General features: G+C 34.7%; 1 protein-coding gene across 3 annotated transcripts in view; it reads right to left on the reverse strand.

Moving 5' to 3' along the window:
* Nucleotides 1–4,123: 4,123 nt before the first annotated feature.
* Nucleotides 4,124–24,421, reverse strand: part of TTC21B (tetratricopeptide repeat domain 21B) — a 99,754-nt gene continuing 79,456 nt past the window's right edge. Inside the window, exons 17-25 of one of the 3 annotated variants that reach the window (XM_077154053.1) lie at nt 24,018–24,128; nt 22,927–23,008; nt 17,208–17,358; nt 16,839–17,000; nt 14,073–14,268; nt 11,804–12,028; nt 10,172–10,292; nt 6,223–6,290; nt 4,124–5,044 (exon numbers count right to left, since the gene is read on the reverse strand). In XM_077154053.1, coding sequence (XP_077010168.1) covers nt 4,967–5,044; nt 6,223–6,290; nt 10,172–10,292; nt 11,804–12,028; nt 14,073–14,268; nt 16,839–17,000; nt 17,208–17,358; nt 22,927–23,008; nt 24,018–24,128 — 1,194 coding nt within the window. In that variant the 3' untranslated portion in view covers nt 4,124–4,966. The remainder of the gene's footprint in view (nt 5,045–6,222; nt 6,291–10,171; nt 10,293–11,803; nt 12,029–14,072; nt 14,269–16,838; nt 17,001–17,207; nt 17,359–22,926; nt 23,009–24,017; nt 24,129–24,421) is intronic. The other 2 variants (XM_077154054.1, XM_077154052.1) reach the window with 2 other exon arrangements.

Consider the following 24,421-nt stretch of genomic DNA (forward strand, 5'->3'; position numbering starts at 1 on the left):
ACAGCCCTCCACCCCATCCCCATCCCAAGTAAAACAGCTTCCCATATTCCTATTTAGTCCTTGCTCTATCTCTCCCCTACCCTCAACCCTACTAAAAATTGGTACAGTTCCCAGTTCTAAACCTGTCATTCACAAAGCTACCTCTAACCTACAAGGGCGCTTTGTTTAAATTAGAAAAGGGAGCACTCTTCCCTGAGGGGATGCACTTCCAGCCTGTAAGACTTAGATGTTGGATTTCAAGCTCCATCTACTCCCCCTCAGCTGGGTCATTGTGCGGTACTCAAATTGCATACTCATGCCTTGTGGACGTCGATTTCAGCTACTACCACTGGCTTCTTATTTATTGAAATTGTAGGATCATTAATAAAATTCAGTCACTAAAGACAGTGGACTAAAAGTGTAAAAAGTAAACTAAAAGTTTTGCTTTCAATTCTTTCTCTAGTTGTAGGATTGTGTGCTTTGCCTATTTGACTCCTCAATCTCTCCTTAAGTAACTCCTATGTTCTCCCACTACCACTGCTGTCATTTTCTAAAGGAGTTTTTTTTTACTCTGACTTCTACTTTTGAAACTTTTATTCTGGAAATTGAAGTAAAGCAGTTTAAATTTTATGAACAATAGGTAGGGAAGTGTGGGTATTAAAAGTGGGAAGAATGTCAGATTTTGTCTAGTTTTTCTACTCATATCTTGCTCAAAACAAACACAAACAAACCAGCTTTAAACAGTCAGCAAAAAGCAAGATTCTCTAAAAGGCTATTTTCTAAAGCAATCAAACAATGAAACGACAATTTTTATTTTCATGTAGAAAATACATGTTTATTGTAGTTAACTTGCAAAATAGCAAATAAAAATCCTCTGATCTCTCATCACTCAGATATAGCTACTGCTACAATTTGGTTTATTTTCATCTAGTTCTGTGTTTGTGTCTACATCTCTATACATCTACCTATCTGTTTTTGACAATTGAGGTATATGTATACTATGCTTCCTACCTTTTTACATATTGGTTTGTGAGAATGTTACCAATTAAACATCTTTGAAAAAAGTGGGAAAAAAACACAATTGAAAAATCTTTAAAATACAGTATCTGATAATACTCTGGTATAGGCAGTACACTGTTTATAATACAACCCAGTATATTTGATCACTCCCTCTTATGTTAGATGTTTAGGGTGTTTCAGTTCTTTGCTGTTACATTTTTTTTTTTATGTGGGCAGGCACCGGGAATTGAACCCGGGTCCTCTGGCATCGCAGGCAAACATTCCTGCCTGTTGAGCCACTGTGGCCCGCCCTGTTACAATTTTTTTAAACTGCAAACCTTTGAGAACATTTCTGAATATCTTCCATGATACATTTCTTAAAGTGGAATTACTGAGTCAAAGTGCATGTATATTTTTTAAGGCTTTGGATTCAAATAAATTGTCATTCCGGAAGTTTACAGACAGTAGCCTTCTATGCCTTTGTCGACCCTGCCTTTAAAAATATTACTTATTTATTTGCTCTAGCACAGTCATATGATCCTGCTTTAAAGCTATTCAATTGTCATCTCCAGTCCCAAAATAAAATAGCTCTTGTCAGATTCTCAATTAGTCTTTTGGCTTTCATAGTGAGCCCATTATCCGTTGGTTCAAAGTTCATCCTGGCTTCCTCCACTGTCGCTTGCATAAAACCCTCCTGGAATTGCTCTAAGTTCTTGAGTCCTAGGGAAGAAGGTCTGTTTCCCCTGGGCATCCAGTTCACTATATTTGCTAGCTTAAGGTCAAAAGTACATTAAAGTTATAACCGCCTCCTTACCATGAGGGGGTTATCAGAGTCCTAGGCCTACAGAGAATTCTCATTCTTGTTGTGCCCCTCCCCTCTTCATCCAGAAGGTAGGCCCCAAACTTTCATTTAATATGTCATGGGCACCCATTCCTTCAGAGCTGTCTAGAATTAGACGACCTAGATTGGATCTAGATGTGTGACCTTGGACATCTGACAAACTAAGCCTTATTGTCTACATCTGTATAGTAGGGACACTAATAGCAGATATATCACAAGGTTATTATGAATATTCATTAATTCAATAAATATTTATTGAGCATCTATTCTCTATACCAGGCACTCTTCTAGGTATGGATAATACAGAAAGTTATTGCTTTTGGTGAGTATATTCTTTTTTATTTTTTGTGTGTGTGAGTATATTCTTGAGATAAGCAAAACAAATAAATGACCAAGGAAAACCTGAGAGTAATAAATGCTAAGTAGAGAATTTAAAAAGTGGTGATATGATACAGAATGACAGGATGGGTACTTCAGACTTTGCACCTAGAGGTGGCCTCTCTAAGGATGTGATACTAAGCTGATTCCTGAATAAAAAGGGACAGTGAGCCTAAGGAGGGAAGTCTGGAGACAGAAAGCAGGGCGAATGGGGAAAGAAGAGGGAGAGAATTCCAGGTAGAGGAAGGCTGGGCAAAAGTATTCAAGAGATGAAATATGTAGAATCTAACAGTGCTTGAGAGCACAAACAAGCAAGAACAACAGAATGAGAATGAATGAGAATCTTGTAGGGAGACCACCTTTTCTCTTCGTCTGTGAGTGTTCTCCTCTGTTGCAATACTATCTGTCCTGGTTCCACTTACAATAAGCAGAGTTACAATTTATTCAGGGCCTAAATGAGCCAGATTCATTATAGGTTTTATACGTGTCTGTCATTCAATCCTCACAACAACCTGAGGCAGGTGTTATCCTTATGTAATTCCCTGTGAATGAGAAAACTGAGTCTCAGAGAGCCCATGTAACTTGAAAAAGATGAAACATCAAGGAAGTAGTGGAGCCAATATTTAAATCCAAGCCAGTCTGACTTCAAATCCACATTCTTTAACTGCTAAACTATACCACTCCCCACTTAGTCTTCTCTCTGAGTTTCTACTTGTAAGAATTGTTCAGTCCACACAGTTCATTTTGTTCTTTACTATTTAGCTATCTCTGTCATGGATTTCAGGTGAGAACATTTATTAGTTTCATGTGCTAGCCAGATGTAGACAGGGAATTTTTTAGATACACTATCTCTTAATTATGGAATGCAGCTTCATATAGGAAATGGGGCAAAGGCTTTAATTGGCTGGGCCAGTGTGGAATCCAGGTTCTGACACTCTGTGATCTTGGGCCAGTCATTTAGTCTGAGGCTCATTTTCCTCACTTGAAATTGGGAATATTGTATATCTGAAGAGATGGGTGAGAATGTAAGGAAGTTCCCTAGAACAGCATCTAACAAATGGCAAGTGAAAATAAATGGTTGCTTAACAAACAGAACAAACCCTCATTTTACAGATGGGAAAAATGATTTGGAATGGTTGGTTCATTTCCCCAAAGTCAGTCTTGCTGGGAGAACAGATGTTACGCTTTCTCTATCCAATTTCCATGATTCTAGCATCCTAAAATGCCAGTTCACTGGATCTACCAAAGGCATTCTGTTACATGCCTGCCCTTAAAATATCCATTCAGGGGACACAGTGGCTCAGCAGGCAGAGTTCTGGCATGCAATGCCAGAGACCCAGGTTCGACTCCTGATGCCTTCCCATGCATTAAAAAAAAAAAAAAAAAAATCCATTCAGGCTAAAATATTTTTTTTTCCTGAATTAGAGAGAGAGATAATTTGTCACAGTTCCAGATCTGTAAATAGGGATAATAATACCCATGTTTTAAGGTTGTATGGAACAAATGTAATAAGGCAGGTAAATTAGGCATGTGAGTTTTAATAGATATGAAAGTTCCAAAGATGTTCTTATTACTAAACATTTTGGGAAAGTTTTAAAATGCAGCTGAGAAAAAGAATGAGCATTTTACAAGATACAATTTAGATTTTGGAAAATCAGAAAGGTGATCAGAAACAAGAGAGTACAGCTCAGTAGAAATAAAATACACGTTGCTTTTAAAAAGAAGCAGTAACTTAAAAAAATACCCTATGTTTACTACAAATGCAAATGACACTGGAAACTGTGTTTATTGTATTTTAAAGAAAACTGAAAAACATGCAAGAAAAAAATCTTAAAATTAAAAACAATGTTATTAATTAACTTTAATAAGATTAGGTTAAATTTAGTATAAAAGGGTGAGAGCTACTATGGCCAGATAGAATTATGCACAGTTGGGTAAGTGGTTATTTTCACATGTTCTGCTTTATGAGTCCCTGCTGCAGATGTTACAGTGTCTTCTGGGCTAAGGATAAATACTGCTCTAAGGGTTTACCTACTTGAACCGATTATTTTGTAAGACCAGTCTTCTAACATGGAAGTCCCAAGAGCATCATGGCCATTTGATTGTATTAAGAGCACGAAGAATGAGCTCAGAAAAGAGTAGGAAAACTTACAATCTTTATAATTTTCTAAAAAAAATTTCTAAGAAAGTCACATTTTCTGTACTACTACCCATTAACATTGCAGTACTTGTATGGGTAGCTTTATGCTGATTTTGCAAATCATACCACGTATTTTGGGTTCTAAGAGGAATACAAACCAAAAAGTTATAAAATCTTTATTTAAAATTTTTTTCATAAATTATTTACAAGATTTACTCAAATCTTTGAAACAAGATAATATAATGCAAAAATTTTTAACAGAGAACAATAACATTTGAATATATTTCCTGAAATAAACAACTAATACAAAGATATGGGATTATATTTAATTAACTAGATTTTAACAAAATATTCTTTACAGAAATGGGTTATAATCTTTCCAACTGTGGGAGACACCAAATCTGCTCCTAATGAAAAAGACAGTCAATCAAATAGACCAACTTTTCCTCCATTAGAAAATATAGATTTGACATAGATCTTTTCTTTATATACAACAGCAGCCTCTGCTGGAGAAAGGAAAATATGCTTTTATTACAAGGCATTAGCTTGAATTTATTTTGAACTGGAAGAACTCAAAGTCCTATTCCTTCCATGTCCTGATAAACTTACAAGCTAAGTTAAAATAATATTCAAGGTCTTAAAGATGTACGAGCTTTATCTAGTATATCCTTTCTGATTTTTGGGTAAGTTGGATGTACTTCAAGAACCTACAAAATAAAAAAAAAAAACAACACAAGAACTTGTAACTAATTATTGAGAACTAGGGTGCAACAAAACTTACTAGAAATGAACATTACAGTTGCTATTTCATTGTACTAGTATTATGACAACTGCAATAACATGTTTTAACGGTGATATCTGAGCTGTGGATTGACTTATTTATATTACTAGTAAATTAGATGATAACAGTAGAAATATGAAAACTATATGTGGAAAATACACCACATATATTACTTAATAGATCAGTTTCAGAAAACACTTATGTATCAATGATTTAAAATGTTTTTATAATTTAACTATTTATGAATATTTATTAACCTTTAGGAAGTGATTTTTAACCAGTAGCACAAGTTACATTTACCTGTAGCCATTCTGAAACATACAGATTTCCAGGCATATTGAATTCAAGGGAGATAATCATTTAAAAAAAAAATCCACAAATGATTCCAGTTTATAACCTTGTATTAGTGTAAGCCATACCCTTAATGAGAGAAACCTTACAGAGAGACTAGGTAAACAATAGCAATCACTAAGGCCAAGTATTTACTATAATGACACTGACATAGCTCTCTGGGATAAGGGACACTACATAATTCTTTTCTACATTCTTGGGAGATCCTCACAATGTTTAGTATAGAGCCTTATGTGGAGTATCAATAAGATAATGCATATATGAAGACAGTCTATAAATTATAAAACTGTCATTTTAGTAGGGAGATCAAGAAATGACTTCTAAGTTGCAAAGAAACCTTTTATCTCAAACTTATAAATCTGAATTCACTAAAAAGCCAGACTTAGAAATATTTATAAGAACGTCTATTCAGAACAGTGACCTGGAGAATCTATATAACCTTCAAATATTTTCTGTTTTAAAGATTAAATTTTCTTTAACATGCTTCTCCCCTAGCTTTTCTTTAAATAAATACAAAAATTTTATTATGTGAACCCAAATTAAAACCACATGTTTAAGTAAACTTTGTTTTTGAGATCTTATAATCTCTCTAGATGTATTTGGTAGGTCATTTCACCAAAATACTACATCCTCTACCTATGAATAAATGTCAATGTATTTATGATATGTCTACCATAGGCATGGTTTGTTTTGAGATTAACTGCGAGTAGAAAATTGTGCATCTGAAAATTTTATGAAATCTAAATTTTTTACCTGGTGACATACATCAATTGCATCCACATATCTTTTCCCTTTTAAGTAATTAAATGCCAGTTTGTATCCTGTTAAGACAAAAAAAATACAATAAATACTGCTAGTATTACTTTTTTTTAATATCCTTCTTAGTTTACTTACTAGAGGACTCATAATAGAGGCTGGTGACTAAACTATAATAGAAGTGACAAAATAATAAAAGGTAGAGTGACATAAAAGAACAGGTAGAGAGCAGAACAGGGTAGGGCGTGAAGAAAATGCTGGGTTGGAAGCCTGCCATCCAACAAGTGTGGTTTCTGTAATTTACTAGAGAAGTGTCATTTATTTTACCCCGTTATTTTTTTTATTTTTTTATTTATTTATTTTTTTAGTGTCATTTATTTTAGATTATAGTAAAAAGTTACAAGGCAGTAAATGGTAACACAGCTATCCACTTAGGAAGATTTATTTAACACTTAGCAAATCAGGCAGAATGGTTTCTAGTGTCATGAAGATTTATACTTTATTCGGAGAGAAAGCTATCATTTAAATGATTATATATATATTAATTATATATTAATTAAATGTACAATTTCAAAACTGAGATACAAACTATGAACGAAAGATACAAGCCAAGGGAGCTATAAGGAATGTGGCTGGGGGCAGGGCTAGGTGTCAGGGTGTATTTGAGGTCTGTAACTAGGCCAAGGGCTTGAGAAGGAAGAACACTTTTAGGCAGAGGGTATAAAGCAGGCATCACAAAGACACACCAGGAATCAAAATAACTTATGGTAAGAGCAGAACTGACAGAAGAATGGCACAGGAAAGGGTGAATTAGTCATCAGAAGTAAACGATTTTTCTTCTCCTGTAAGAATGCTAAAAGAATAAGTACACAAAGGAGGAGACAAGAAAATAACAGGAGTGTGTTCTACAAATATGTTCTCATGTAACATAGCACAAAATAATATGCAATTAATAAAGTGTTTCATATTCGTACTCTTAGAAATACAAAATAGTAAACTCTGACTATTACTTTGGAGCTCTAACTGAAGTACTGAGATTAATTTTTAAAATTTCAAACACATGCTTGAAAATAATTATTGGCTAATGTAATCAGATGGTTCAAAGTCATAATAAAAAGTATGAAATAGGAATAATCTAAATCCTATTTGCCTTATAATATTATATGGATGTATGTATATGCACAATGAGCTGTCAAGTTTCAAAGAGATAAACACTAGGTAATCACTAAGGAATTCTAAAATGGACCAATACGTAGTTTGTATCACTTAAAATTTAGGAAAACAATTGAACATACCATGCCAAATATACTTCACATGGAAGTTTTTCTACTTCTAGCTTTGGGACTCAAAGAAAATAATTTGATCTGTAAATTTTAATTTCCTCATCCAGAAAATGGGGACAATAACTCTTCCCTTTAACTTGGTATAATATTAAAGATCAAATGAAACACCTGACAAATGCTAAATGTTAGAGTACCAACCAACAAGTAGCAATTGTTTTTTTTTCATCTATAAACGAATTCTAAATTAGAATCACAGAATTTTAATGTTGGAAGAAACTTGACAGGTTATCTAGTTCAAAAATTTTTATAAAGGAAATAAATGGTTAGAAAGGGCAAGAAACATGTGTACCAAAGCCATATCATGCCTATCAAACTTATAAGAATTCAATTATATGTGTGAAAGATTAAATTATATACCCAAAACTAGACACACATTCTTAATCTTAGCCCACACCCTGCTGGTGTGAGCCCACTGTAAACAGGACTGCCTTAGTTAGGGTGTTTCTTAAGCAAATGAGGTTGGATTTTAATTCAGATTACTAGAGGCCTTATAAAGAGTCAGAAACAGGAAGTCAGTGGAAAACTGGATGAACAGAAGAAAGAAGACATTGTTATGTGATGGAAAAGCTAAGGAACCCAAAGGATCGCTGGCAGCCAGGCTCTGGGCAGAAAGCAAATCTTGCCAATACTTTGAAACTGTGAGCCAATAAACACCTGTTTAAGTAAACACACTGTGTGGTATTTATGATAGCATCTCAGGGACACTAACAAAATATATAATCGTTAGAAAAAAAGTGTGTGGGATGGAAGGAGGGGGAGAGAGACAGAGAGACAGGGTGAGAGTGAGACGGGGAGAGAGAAAGAACAGTATAAATAGTCTAGCACTTGTTTTGCACTGAGAGGGGGGCATAAAGGGAGAAACAGGAATGTGTTCTCTCATTGGATCTCAGTTTCTAGTGCCTTTCATAGTGAAAATAATCAAGCATCAAACAAGACTGAATCCTTTGGAAAGAACATAAGCATGATTTTAAGGGTTTTCTGACAACTGCAAAAGTCAAATGCAATGTTCATTTGGCCAGGCAGATTGGGGATAGTGGATGCATTGAAATTAAAGAATTAATTCAGAGTCTCATGGAAATGCTTACAAACAAAACGGTATAAGAACTGATACAATCATCTATAAAAAACAAAAAAGATGACACAATGAAAAGAGCCAGTGAGTTGGAATCTCTAAATTTGCTGCAGTGTTCCAAGGAACAGAAGCTTTAAGTAATTTAACATCTAAATGTACTCTTGTGGAATAAAGTGTCAACATTATATTTATTTTTAGAGTATTTAGGGAATTTTCATTTTACAAACTGACTTTAGGACTTAACTTCTATGTAAGAGACACAAAACATGGGAATGTAAAACAGTATCAACAAACGTTAGTTCCCGTGCTTTATACATGTCTTGTAAAATAACAGACTCCGTAAAAATAGAAGATAAGGGAGGACATGAACTGACAGCAGTTAATATAAAGCTGATCTAGCTGATTGCAAAATTATACCTAAACTCATATTGTGACATGGCTGCTTCAAAGACTGATGCCATCTTAGGCTAAACTAACAACTGGAAAACGCCTAATCAAAATAATAATAAGCAATCCCATCATTATTTATTCAATATACCTACAATTAGACAAATCATATTCAATAAATCACGAAGGGCATGAACAAATAGGACACCATTTTTCATACTTATTTGGCTATGGAATACAATCCCTACACCCAGCTCTTTTTTTAATAGTATGAATATATTATAAACACAGTTTGGGAAACACTGTATTTGTATTTTAGAGTTTCTAGGAGATAGACTTGGAACCCAGTCTAATGAAGAATGGACGAGTATTTCAGATTTGAAGAAGAGTAGCCTTAGGAGAGACATGACAGAAGTTTGCAACTGAAGGATCATCAAGAGTAATATGGAAAGGATGCCATGGATGGTTCCAGAGAACAGACCTATGAGGTCTCAATAAAGTCTATCCCGGCTTACTATATAGAATCAGAAGAATATGGGAATACATTCCCTCACAATGAGGGGGGAGACTACTCACTAAGTATATTCTGAAGCCCATCTGTTTGGAACTCTGTAAACTAACTTTCCACAGTCTACAAAATGTTGGAAATAGAAGATGTTTATAGATATTCAGAATGAAAAAAGTTCCATGATCAAAAATTGTGGGAAACATGACTCCTCTATGATATCCATTATAATATATCTTAATGTTTAAAGGCTTCAAGAAGTTCTGCAGCAAAGAAACCAGTATAACTTGATTTAATAAATGCTTTCCTATATCAATTGGCAATGGAACTTTTTTTTCCTACAGCACTTACAGTTTGGAAATAGCATAAGGTAAAAGGAGAAAAAAGGGCAAGAATTAGACTAGTGGCTCTCTAAGCTGACTGAGTACAAGTTTGAATTTCAGGAAATTATGATTAATAACTATTAGCAGAGAAGATTCTATTATGGATAAAAAATTTATTCTCATTCTAGAAAAGTTCACAAAGCAAGTTGGCTCTTACTATATATTTTGTTTTGAATAAAATCAAATAAATTTAAATGAGGGCTTACAAATTTAAAAGTTTGTTGTGAAAACCTCCTTTCCAATTTGCTAAACTCACCTACTGCTGGATTTGTTTGATTGCCGTATTTCCAAGCCATCTCGTAGTTTAAGGCAGCATCTGTATATGCCTGCTCTTTCTCCATAATGTATCCCATATATTCATAAGCTTTGCAGCAAGACTGAAAAAAAAAATGGATGATGTATCAACAGATAAAACTCAATACCACTAAGATTTTATGGGATGTTGATGACTATAAAAGTCAACCATATTAACCTATTTAAATGGCACCTAAAACAATGTTTTCAACCTTGGGCAATAAAATTATCTACGGAACTTTATAAAAAATTCTGATGCCAATTCTGATCTCAAAACTACAGAATAAGGATTTTGGGGGGAAGAAGCCAGAGCATGTATATCCCACACATAAAGTGTGTGTATGTATAAGCACATATAAACAAAAGAGCTAACAGTAAATGAATTTCATGAACCCTTAACTTAGCTTCAACAATTATTAACTCATGACTAATCCTGTTTATTGCTATGTCACCCACTTCTGCCTTTCTGTATATCAGAAAAAAATCTTCGATATTACATGATTTAATCTATAAATATTTAGTTTATTTCTCGAAAAGATTAAAAATCTGTAGACATAATCACTATTTATCACACCTGAAATTCTGTCTACCTCAAAACCTTAATTTTCCATACAATCTTGCCTAAGCCCAGACTAGGAATTGGCAGGTTAGCTATACTTTTGGCAGTTTCAATTTTTCAAAGCCTATTATAATGAGTATACTGTATTTTTCAAGGTCAATTTAACTTAAAATTAGATGTAGTTAATCATTTAAAACAGCCTATACATTGATTAATGGCTTGATGTTTTAGGTTTTTAAAGTTCCTACAAAAGTAACTTGATAGTCTTATATGCTCACAATTTCTCTTTATAAAAACAAATTATCCATTTCACAATCTAATCTGCTCAATGGTAATAAGATATAGATGTACTCTGATCAAGATTTTGAAGTAATTAATAAAAACTGTAAAGACAAATAATTTCCAAGAATTATTTCTCAGCAAATAACAACATAAATTCTTAACTTAAAAACTGTTAGAAGATGATTATTCTTTTGTCCTTAAACATCAAGATGCACTGTTCAATAAAAACCTTTATATTCTTAAAGACTTTAAAATTTTCAATTTTATACCTAAAGATAAGAAATTCTTATTGAACAAGTTTTAAAAGCTAAAAGACTTTTCCCTCACAAATATATGCATAGTGTATTCTAATAACATGGAAACAACATGCAGCTGCAATGAATTCATCAAGACTATTTCTTAATAAGGACAGACGTCCGCAATTAATGTTCTTCTGCAATTTTCATTAGTACTGGGATGAGATGGATAATCATTGGCAAATGCTTGACATTCCAAAAACACTTTCTGTTAAGTAGGGCATCACCACAGCTGAAACTTGAAAACTGCATAAATCTCTTTTTTTTCTTTTACTTTCAAGGACAAATGGCTTTCTTTCTTAATATTAAAGTTTAGTTTTCAGTCATGGTAAAAATAAACATTTTAATTTAACAAACACATAGGGATCCTTGGCAATGGACCAATGCTCTATTATAGCCTACGATAAAAAGCTTATACAACAAAGATTAAAATTTTTTTTACTCTTCAATCACCTACTCTATTATGACGCAGGCACCGTTTTAATAGCTCTTCCGCCATGTCATATTTTGCTGATTGAATATAAATATCGGCAAGTAGTAGCCAACTCTTCTCAAACTCTTCAGCATCAATAGGATTCCAGTTCATTTTTGCAATCCGTTTCAGCTGGTTTCTGGCTCTTGGAGTCTGTTTCAAAATCATATAAGCTGTTGCCATTCCCAAAAGTGCTGGAATATGGTCCTTCTGTAAGAAAGTAAAACTTCAGAATCCAGATGCACAAACAAAAACATTCTACATTTAAAGGAAAACAAATGGAAGTTAGCAATTATCATACAAGCTAAAAACTGGCCTGGGAATTCTATTTCTGGCACCATCACAGATTTCAGTGATCATGACCTTCATTTGTCATATTGCTTCACCTCAAGTCAAGAGACTTGGTCAGGCAATGTGTGGTCAAGACAACTGAATAATTATGCAGATGCCGTAACCGCAAAATTCCAGACAATTAGTCTTTAATGGAATTGACTGGCTGTCTTGGTTTATATGGAACAGGGTAAAAAAAAAAAAAAAAAAAAAGAAAGAAATTCTATTTCAGTAGAATTTTTATTGAGTAGTATGGGTTTCAGAGTTACTTAACATTTCGGCCCCTTAGTTCTCCTTCTTGTAATACAGGAATCATAAACAGAATTATTTACCAACAAATGATATTTCTTATCCATGTTGACTTTTATTGTTCTTTTTCCCTATTATTAAAAAAAGCTTCTTCTCCCAACAAAGTCTGATCAAGGAAATGTTATAAATAAGCTATCAATTAATCACCTGGAAATGATAAGAAATGAACTCATGCCTTAGAAAATGCTTTTGGATTTAGAGCCTGCAGTTTCCTGATAGTCTATAAAACATAACTTTCCTTTAGAATAGAAATAGAGTTCAAGGTTAGAAAATGTCACCTTGTGAAAACAGGCTAAGGAGAATTGGTATAAAATGGAGGCACTTAGCTATCTATCCAGAAAACTAACTAACCTAAGCAATAAGGTTCACATACCTGATAGCACCAGGGTGCTTCTTAAATTTCAGCAGAGGAATTACAGTGCTTTTCCAAAGAGGAAGGTTTCAGTTTAAAATATGAACAAAGGATGCTAAACAGTGATTCAGAAATTATACTAGAATAATTATAATAAAAGTATGCTTTAAAACAGCAAGTAGGTTGACTAATAAAGAATACTGAAAAAAGGAGAGTACAATTCTCAAATGTTCAATGCGCAATACTGATTATGGTTGAAAGTCAGAAATAACTTTAGAATACAGAAGGGTAGCTCATTAAAGCTTGATAAAAACTGCTTTTAGGAATATAAAATTTCCTTGAGTCTAATTCCATGCTTATCAATAATCTCCCAATACGTAATGTGCTTCCCTAAGGTATGGCAAAAAGGTCTTGAGTGCCATACACAATTAATTGGTAGGTGCTATCAGGGGCCCTGTGTCTGGACATGTATAGGATGTTATCAGTCACTGATGCCTGTCATTGGGCTACAAGAAGAAAGAAAATAGAGGCCTGCAATGTATTTGTCAGTCCGGATTGTGGGCAGCCTAATAGTAAAGTTCTGTAAAAATGCCCCACACCTACTCATATTGAACATCCCACACAGTACATTTAAAAATAAGCTCTCTAATTTTAAAAATCACATACCTTAAGTTTCAAAGAGTGAATCAATTCTTTCCAGCTTGATCATTCCTGAATGAACTGAAGAAGAGTTTCTACAATTGTAAACCTGACTTCTAACCCCAGCGTAAAAATGATAATAAGGAATAATTTTATTTTAGAATGTAGGGAGTTACTTTAGTGTTGCTAAATAACATCATCATTATTTGTATGACTGAATTAAAAGTTATCAGAATTTATCTCGTTTAGCTCTAGATTTGGAAAAATCGATGTGCACATAAGTGAAAAGGTGAGCTATCAAGACAGTTGGGTTTCAATTTTCATCTAGTAAATTAATCTAGACTACATTTACAACACAGAATTTCTCCAGAGGATAAAGCAGTTTCCTTGAGAATTAATATATGCCCTTCTGAAGAATTCCTTTTCTCTAGGATTCCATATTCCAATTTATATATATATATATAAAATTTATCAAAACGATAATGTCTCTTCCGGAAACAAAGGCACATTGTGTAAACTTCTACCAGATAATATATCTAATTTTTATAAGAAAATTTTTATAAGAAAGTTTCAGAAAATACAAGGAATGATAGCATACTTAGTTGAAAAAGAAAATCCACTAACCTCAGATGCTGCTATTTCAGTGAAGGTATTTAATGCCTGCTCAACACTGGATTTTTGTTTGGTAGCCATCAGGCAATAGTTTTCCATTATGCGAAGCTGCACATAACCCTGAGCAGTCTGAGGTTTTAGCTCTTTGAGGAGTTTTTCTGCTGTTCTCACTGCTAATTGTACAGACTCTTGCTTCTCAGTTGAATTACTGTATTTAATTAAAAATAAATCTTATGTCTATTACTCATGAAGTAAAATTCACCAAGATTAGAATCAGAGCTTTACAGGGCACTGCTTTCTTACTTTTGTCATTTAATGTATTCCTTTTTGAAGAGTGTCACTCATTATTTCAAAATTCAAAGTGAAGCAGAGTTACAATACTATTTTTGAAACAAAATTAATAGAGCCTCAAATAACGAAAAGTTCAATTTGTTCTGGAATGGAGGCAAAAATAGGACAATAATCTATATATGGTGAATAAGTAAATTTCAATTAATAAAAAACTAGAATTGGGATAAGTAGAATCATATACAATTATCAGTTGGTATTATCTATTCAGAAGGGAAAAAGAAGGATAGAAGGGAGAGAAAAGTAACTAACCTTGCTGGAGCACCTACTGTGTGCCAAGTATGGCATTATTTTATTCAATTCATGCTAAATTATTTTACATATGAGTAAACTGAGGCTCAAACAGGTGAAGTAATTTACCAAAGGTCATATAGTTAGTAAACTGTAAACCTGGGATCTGAACCTAAGTTTGTCAGACATATAAAAGTCTACTCTCTTCTCACCATATTGCCTCTCAGAAAAGAAATAAATTATCTGTCAAAAGTTTGTCAATTTCAAGTATAATAACTATTTAGGCATTTAAGAACAATTTTCTTATTTATTACATATATGTTCATATGTATTTGTGTGAATCTGTGGTGGGTCCCAGAAAAGTCATGTTCTTTAATCCTCATTCAATACTGCTGGCTTGTAGTATTTTGACTGTTCCCACGGAGATGTGACCCACCCAATTGTGGGTGATCATTTTTGATGAGATTAGCTTTATCGAGTTGTGACTTCACCTATTAATCTTTTAAAAGGGGAAGTATTTTGGAGAGAGTCCCTTTTTTGAAAATGATGAGAGCCAGAGCCCATGCAACCAGAGACCTTTGGAGATGAAGAAGGAATACGCCCAAGGAGAGCGGCATGAAGCAAGAGGCCTGGAAAGAAAGTTAAAGGACATCACCATGTTGAGAGAGAACACCAATCTTCATCAGCCTTCTTGAACCAAGGTGCCTTTCCCTGATGCCTTAGATAGGACACTTTTATAGCCTTGCTTTAATTGGGACATTTTCTTGGCCTTTGAACTGTAAACTAGCAACTTACTAAATTCCCCTTTTTGAAGCCATTCCATTTCTGATATATTGTGTTCCGGCAGCTTGTAGCAAACTAGAACAGTTTGCCTTTTTTTTTTTTAAGGAAATTAAATGAAGAACTATCAAAGCCTAAACACTAAAGCCACTGGTCTTTTCCTCATTTCTCAGGCTTTCCACCCTCTCTAAAGCATTTCACAATATTGACTAACTTCCTCAAAGTTCCCCTCCTTTGGCTTCTCTAACAATACACAGGTCTGATTCCCTTTCTACCACACTGACTGTGTCTTTTCTAAGCTCCTCTCCTCTTAAATTTTAACATACCCCAAATTTAACACACCCAAGCCTTCCGTAACTGTGTTCTCCTCTCAAAGAGGCCATTCATGAGGCTCTTAACTTCCGATTCTGTGCAGATGTCTTCCAAATCCCTATTTCCAGTAGTAACCTCCTTCTTGAGTTCTCATTTTTTACCTTTAACTGCTTGCTAAAGATCTGGATAGCCTATAATGCCATAACAGTATGCTTACTTAACATTCCTAGAAGAAACTTAAGGTAAACATGACACTCACCTGCTCTAGACTTTTTCAATGGTGTCTATAACCCAGACTTAACATTTGTCATTGAAGTTTCTCAACAATCTGGTTCTAATTTTCTCCCATTCCTCCGAGCATCTTTCCCCAGCTGTTATATGCTGCTATGATTTCCTGCAACACTTAATATCTACTTAACCCATTTCTGTTTGATTGAATAGTTTCAGGTATGAATCTTGCCTCTTAAGTAAGTTACATGCTCCTGAAAGGCAGAAACTACCTCAAACTTCCTCTACATCCTTTACATAATTCTGAGGAAAGGACGTTCAACAAACTCAACAAATACAGGTTAACACAAATATAACCATTCATCAACAGTGTACCACAGAGTCTATTAACAGGAGCTCTGAACAGGTAGAATGTCCAATTCTTGGCCCTGCCATTTACTGTTACATTAAAAAAGTTAACTCTCTGAGTACCATAACAAGAGGCTAATAGGACTGCTTGTCTCATACTACTGTTGTAGGTAATACATGAGACAATGCATATACAGTATATGGCATGTAATTACCACTTGTGAAGTAGTTACTATTACTGTGTGAATACTTTTTTTTTGCCAAAGTAATCCAATTCAACAATTCGTTATTTCCTACAGAATAATTAGGAGGATATCTTTATAGAATGTCTATTCTGATTTAAGGAACGTCCTAAAGGCAACTAATGCTTCTGTTTCAGAGAACAGTTATTTCAGCTATAATTAATTTATTTGAACTTTTATTAGTGCTATCCTAGAATTTAGTTCTCTTCCATAAAGTACCCCTGGCTTATTATCTCCAACAGGTGGAAAAAAAAATGCAAAAAAAGATAATGCACTGAACACTACTCACCCCAGGTCTCCATCAAGATTTTCAAACACTTCACCTCCAATAGTTTCATTATCTGGATTCAAACAGATTTCTATCATGTTATAAAGGGCATTTTGGCCCCAGTCACTATCTTTCCGAGCTTTGTTAAAATGTCGAAGGGCATCATTTGGATTTCCAGTATACCTTGTTAGATGTTTAAAAAACAAGATCACTTATTTTAATCATTGACTACACATTTTTAAATAGTTTTTAACCTGTATATTAATAAAACTACTAACATTTTAAAACACAGATTTTTTAATACAAAGAAGTTTATTCTACTGTATCTCAATAAGGGGAAAAAAACCCCACAAAAAATACAGTATAGGATTTATTTGTTAATAGATTTACCAAAGATACAGTCCTCTACAGTAGAGAAATCCTGGCTCAAATTTTGCTCTGGAGTTACGTTTTTCTGCCATTAAGAACAATCTTGGAACATCTTCAAGTTTTCCACATCTTCTTAAGAGATCAATTAAACGGGATAATGTCATATAATTATCTAGAAAAGAAATATTCCAGATATGGACAATATTTGATATATTTTGCTTTGATGGTTATAATTTTACATTATTAAAGTGTAATTCATTTCAACTGATATAAAATTTAAATACAAGCAATCTCAGGGGCCATAAACCCCTAAAGCGACATTATGGCCAAGTGGATGATCTGTCAAATGAAATATGTCCAGCTGGACACCTATCAGTGTGAAGGTCTAAACAGGCAAGTCTATAATAACGTACATTTGTTGTAACTTACTTTTCAATCATTCCTGGAAAAAAATATTTAGAAACAATCTCTGCCTTGGTAATCAAGACTCTTCAAAACTCAGGAAGATTTGATTGGGTTGCACATGACAAAACAATGTCTACCTCTGAGACCTCTTTTCCATTTATTGTGTTTTTTTTGTTTGTTTTTTTTTTAACATGGGCAGGCTCCAGGAATCGAACCCACTGTCTCTGGCACAGCAGGCGAGAATTCTGCCACAGAGCCACCATTGCACCACCCTCTTTCCTATTTATTGTTGATGGGGGGCAGAGAGGGAGAGAACAGTACATTTTGACAATGTTTGGGGTGGGCAATTAGAAATTTTACTCCAGACTCTCTTTAATGTGTTTTTTATCCAACATACCACACACTAGCTTATCATAGATAACCTTAACATAATAGTCCCATTTTACCTTTTTTAAGGAAAACAAATTAATTCAGTTTTTTGGTTCCAGGTATAAATTCCTGGCAGATGCCTCAAAAGCTATTTTCTTCCAATTCTATCCAGTTTGCTCTCATCACTGATATACTAAATTTTGATAATTTAATAATTCTTTTTAGAATTATAAAAATAATGCCTGCATACTGCAGGCAATTTGGAAAAATGCAGAAAAGTATAAAGAAGAAAAAAATCATTTATATTCCCACCAGTCAGAGAGTACCTCAATTTGATGCACACTTCTTACTGATTTTTAGAATTCACATGATAGTCCTATGATGGCCTGGAGAAAAAGAACCTAGAGGCCAAAAGATAAGTCAGGAAACTATACTACTCCAGGGTAGAGGTGATAAGGACCTTAAAGTATTGAGCTAGGAGATGGAATGAATGTGATAATGAGTTTTACAGCAGACAGAACTGTTGGGACTTGTTCATCAGTCGTGTAGGGGTGAAAGAAAGACCTGAAGATGATGTGGACATGTGGAGAGAGAAAGAATATAATCTGATAAGAGATTCAGAATTAAATCTATAAGGGAGCTTTTTCAGCTGGCTAGGTTGTGTTGAATTGGACAGTACATTTCTGAAATAAAATAGAATCTTAATCTGAAGTACAAGAAAAGCTACTGAAGATGAACAATAACACACACATAAAATGAGTGCAGATTCTTATGTTTTAGAATAATCTTGACAAAATAGGCCAGTGCATAAGTCTGTAAAATCCTATTAGGGAGAAAGCATAAAGCACAAGATTAAATACATAAAATATCACACAGACAATAAAAGTTTAGTTCAAATTTTACATTTTTAAATACATAAAATATCACACAGACAATAAAAGTTTAGTTGAAATTTTACATTTTTAAATGAACTTGGTATTTCACAGTCATTCACTGATCCATTCAAACAATAAATATTTGCTTTGTACTATCGATGTGCTTGGAATTATGTCTGTTGCTGGGGACATGAGATGAATACAATTTGATTCCTCAATGTATAAGGTTGGCAGTCTAATGGAAAAGGTGAATATGTACAAATATTTTCAGCAAAATACTGTAAGTGACAAATGAGTTAAGCTTGAAATGACCCAGACTTAGGATAATTAACTCATCTCAGTTTAGCATCATCCTGAGATAAAGGCATTAGGATTTAGAACTGAAACATAACTCCCGTGCTACCCCTGTAATTTCAAACCTGTGTTAGATAATCAACTCATTTCAGTTTGTCTGCAACTCTCTTTTAGCACTGAAACCTTTCCAACATCACAGGAAACCTTTTCCTTCAGTCTTGGGAAAACCTGGACACTTGGTCACCCTACCAAAGACCATAAGGCAGCTTGTTATATAGGCCGTGGCAATGGAGTTGCAGGTCTTTCTGAATGGAAGGGTCATTTTTGCTTTACGTGTTGGCAAAGACAGGGGAAGGATGAGAATGGGATAATGCATTATAGGTAAAAGGAAAAGAAAAACACAAAGGCTTTAAGTAATTTGGTATTGCTGGAGTATGATGTCCTTATATACCTGAATTTATAATTTATTTTATATTTGGTTTATAAAGAAGCAGTCCAAAGTATCCAGTCTACTAAACCAAGTTTACAAAAATTTATTTGAAAAAGATACTGGTGCCAAGTAACAGAAATGTGGATGAGACAAAATTCAGGTGACAATACCAGCCAGGGCTTTTTAAAATCTTTATAAAACCATAATGTGTGAAGGCAGAATCATTGCTAACAGCTTAAAATGCTCAGAAGGGGAGAGGTCTGTTTAAAGAAACTAGGTTGGATCATCCACTTAGAAGGAAACGCTGTGAAACAAGAACAGTTTGAGATACAGAATGAAAATATTATGTGTATCATCTTTAAACAGCAGTTCAGAGTAGGGGGAAAAGACAGAACAGAGTCTAGAACTCAAGGAAGAAATGGTAGAAAAAAAATGAATCAGGCCTGAAAAAAGTAAGAGCAGGTTGAGGCAAGGTGGGTAGGGAGATGGGTTCATTATTTTTGACTCAGAAGTGAACAGAAGAGATAAGATGAAAAAGTAATTAACAGTACTCTTTTAAATAACAGCTGAATATAAACTGGAACAGATTGGGCAAGAAACAATGAAATGGCCTGAGGCAGTCCAAAGGTGGGAGAAAATCTAATGAGGAAATAAAAATAAATTGAAATTAAGGGTTGATATTATTATTAAAAACAGATGAGTGGGCAGGCCACAGTGACTCAGCAGGCAGAATTCTCACCTGCCATTTCGGAGACCTGGGTTTAATTCCCAGTGTCTGCCCATGCAAAAAAAAAACAAAACAAAAAACCAAAACAAAACAAAACAGATGGGCTTGCTCCCTTTTAATCTCTGCCTTAACTGGGATATTTCATTTTTAAGTAGAAAGTGCTATTTCTAAAATTAAACTTTTTTTTATTAGAAGCATTAGTAAATATACCATGTTTTTAGAGTTGCCCTTCTAGAAGTAAAGCCACCTCTGTGTCCACACTGCCTTAACCAGGCAGGTTTGACTGCCTGTGGCATCATCCTGAGATGAAGGCCTTAGGATTTAGAAGATATGAAACACAGCTCCCGAGCTTCCCCTGTAATTTCAAACCCATGTTAGTGACATATATAAGTGACATTCATCTGAAGTTCAAATGAAAACCTCCTTTCTTCTCTCTCCCCTCCTTTCACCTTTCTTCTCCTTTTGTCCCTTCCTTCATTCCTTTTATCCTCTCATCCTTTATCCCACCCAATGCTTATTGAGCATCAGCTTGTCCAGATATTATTCTAAGTTCTGAACACATAGCAGTAGACAAATGAAGTTTCTGCCCACTTAATGCTTGTGTTCTATTTATAGCTTTGCTTAACAAGGACTATACAAAACAAAAAGATTAAACTAAAAGAAAAACAGGGTAAAAGGATGGAGAACAGTAAGGGATGTTACTTTATATAGGATGGTCAGGGGAAGTACTAAACTAGAGACTTGAATGAAAGAAAGTAGCAGCATATAAATATTTGGGAGGGACCTATTAGAGGGAGAGAATAAAAATCTGCTTGGGTTGTTGGTTACTTAAAATGCTTCCCTTTTCTTCTTTACTATCAAAATTCTGATTTTATTCTACGTGGCACTATGTTCAGTTAAAAGATGACATTTCCCACTTGCTTCTGCAGCCATGGAGGTGCTTCAAGAAAGAAGGTTTTTTTTTTTTTCTTTAAAGAAAAAGAGATGATTCACCTGGAAGGTATGCCCTTTAACCCACCTCTATGCTCATCCTTTCCACTGATTTCCTAGAATACTTCACAAGGCCAAAGCTGCAGTGGTCACCATGGACCAGGAGGTAAAACTCAGAATGGAAAGTGGGCAATAATTGTGGGGCAAAAAGAAAATGGACTCAGGTTTTGCGCTGATACTGTGCAATCTCTGGGTCATTCCCTGGACAGTCTACCTTTGGACTTCTTTCACATAAGAGAAAAATAAAAGTCCTAATTTTTTTAAACCACTAGGATTTTTTTTTAGGGGCCGGTATCTTTGCTACTTTCAGCCGAAAATATTTCTAAAGTATTTGGAGGCAAGGAATGGAAGCAGAGATGAGTTGAGGGTTTGCAATAATCTAGGTGAAAGATGATAAGCTTAGATTAGGGTGGTAATAGTATTGCAGATGGCAAAAAGCAGTGGGATTCAGGAATGTGCTGATGGATTGGGGGAATGGTTTCACACTTTACTGAAATGCAGAACAGAGGGGGATCAGATTTGATGGATGCATTCTATTTTGGACATGTTAAATTTGAGATCCCATTAGACATCTGAAAGGATTCAAATAGGCAGTGGTGAGTATGTGTCAAGACTGGAGATAAAGATTTGGGAGACATCAGCATCTATGTGGTTGGATATAAAGTCTGGGTCAGAATAACATCACCTTTGGAGAAAATATATAAAAAGAAGAAAAGTGTAGAAACTGAGGCCTAGAGCATTCCAATATTTACAAGTCATAAAGAGAAGATGGATTCAGCATAGGAGACTGAAACAGACTGGCCAACCGCAGAGAAGAAAAACCAGGTGTGTGTGGCATCACAAAAGACAAGTGAAGCAAGTCTTTCAAGATGGAGGGGGGTAGGAATTGTGTTAAATAATGATGACAGTTCACATAAACAGAGAACTGAGAATTAAAACATTGGATTTGGCAACATGGAGTCTTCAGTCAGACTGCAGAAATAGCTTCTGAGGAGCGCAGGGGTAGAGAGGCTATCTGAAGTGGAAATTTACTATAGAGGAGAACAGAGAATGGAGTAGTGACTGGAAGGGGATGGAGAATAAGAGCTGTGTTTTACTGATTTATTCATTTAAAGAAGGAGATATCACAGCATGCTTTTATGTTGATTATTTAAAAAAATGATGAAACAGGAGAGAATAAATGTAGAAGTTAAATCCTTCTGTGTGCATCTAGTAGGCACAGGGAGAAGCTGGCTGCAGATGGGTCCTTCAGAAGATAAAGGCTAAAGAGGGGGTGGCATGGATTTTCTCAGTGAAGTTAGAGGCAGGGCTTTTCAGCCGAGAACAAGGAGGAGAGAAAGGATGTCGAAGATTTGAGGAGAAAGGAGAAAGTATAAAAAGTAGCCCAAGTGAGTGAATTTGTAAAAGAAATATAGGATTACCAAGCAGCTCCTGAGGGTCCACTTGAGGTTTGTGGTTGGGATTTAAGGTGAGACTAGTAAATAGCACGGCGTTTTCCTTAGGGTCATTTCAGCTGCTCAAGTGCAGATGAAGAATAAGCAGAATGTTGGATTCAACCAGAGTGAGGGCTTTTCCAAGGAGTGTAACAGCCAAAAAAGAGGAAAAAGAGAGCTGATTACATTAGAATAAATATAATCAGAGCATATTTACCTGGTTTGCGTTCTAAAAGTTGTTGTAAATGAAACACTGCTTGTTCATAGTCTTGTTTTCTGAACATGAGATCAGCCATCATCTATAAAGGTAAAAGGTGGTTCTAAAAATATTGTCATGTGTTCTTTAAAGCATATTCTTCTCATTGGGGTTTAACACTCTGAATATACATATGAAAAGCATGAGGCTGGCAACTTCTTATATCCAAGAGTCATTGAAAGTTCAAGTACACCTTGGGAAGATTAGTTCTGAGATCAGTGTAACAGAAGACAAAGATGTGAAACATCACGCTGTTCATAAAACTGTATTTCTAGCAAAAAATATGTTTCAAATGGTTATTTAAAAATCAAGAATTTGAAACAAATTGCATACTTTAAGTGTTAGTGTAAGAAAGATGCCTTACTGGACTTGGCTAAAAGGACAATGAAAAGATTAAGAAAAAAGAAAAAGCACTATTAAATTCTAAAAATTTCAAAGGAATTTAAAACAAGCAAGACCTACTGAGACTTTTTCATTTTGTGTTTTAACAGGGAGACTGCTTATATTTTTCTTTTTAGTTATAATAGTAGATTTGAATGGATCTCAGAAAATGGTATGCATACAGATGTTTGAAAAGCTAACACCTCTACCCAAAAAATGAGAATGAAAAACTAGAATTCTATTAATTAAAAAATACAGCCTTAGAATGAGACATGACAGTTTTATCTGCAATTCCAAAAGTAATTCCACTTTTAAATTGGTCCAGCATGTCTGGGTAAGTACTTAAAAGGTAGATGTTAGTAAGTTACAGCTTTACCATACGAACACCACCTGACTAAGCAGCCCTTAGGCAAAAAGAAGAAGCAACTAGGCCCAAATGGGCAAGTAAAGACCTGAGATGAGTTTATTTCATTCTTATAAATAAAATGCCAATTCTAGGTCTTTATTGGTAAAATGTGCTAATAATATTAGAAATATGTTATTACTTCCAGAAAAGCCAACATAAGCCATGTCTCTCCATTTAGTAGCAGTTGTACCATGTAAAATTTGAAAACTCTATAAGGAACATAAAACAAAACTGCATTTTTAGCACTGAAGTCTCCTGGACTAACCATGGCAGCAGCTTCGTTATCCTGGTCGTTCTGCAGAAGCAGTGCACAGTGCCGGAGGCAGGCGTCGGGATCATCCTGTGCCAGGTACAGTCGTGCCAGCTCTAACATTATCTATAAAGAAAGACGCAAGATTAGACAGAAACTGTTCAGAATAAAAAGTGAATCAGGCACAGGTCAGGAAACAGATTAAACTTTAGTTGACTAAAAGTTCTTGAGCTGAAAATGTCAAGCATAATAGGTAGGAAAGTATATACGTCATCTTTCATTTTTTTCCCATATTGGAAAAAAAAAAAAGAAAGTGGTGACCAGCTAGAAAAGTGGAGAGATACAAGGCACTGTGAAAAGAAAACTGATCTTAAAATCAAGAGACTGGATTTTAGTCCAGGCTTCATCACCGGGCCGAG

The sequence above is a fragment of the Tamandua tetradactyla genome, chromosome 3 (assembly GCF_023851605.1).
Source record: "Tamandua tetradactyla isolate mTamTet1 chromosome 3, mTamTet1.pri, whole genome shotgun sequence".
NCBI classification, from domain to species: Eukaryota; Metazoa; Chordata; class Mammalia; order Pilosa; family Myrmecophagidae; genus Tamandua; species Tamandua tetradactyla.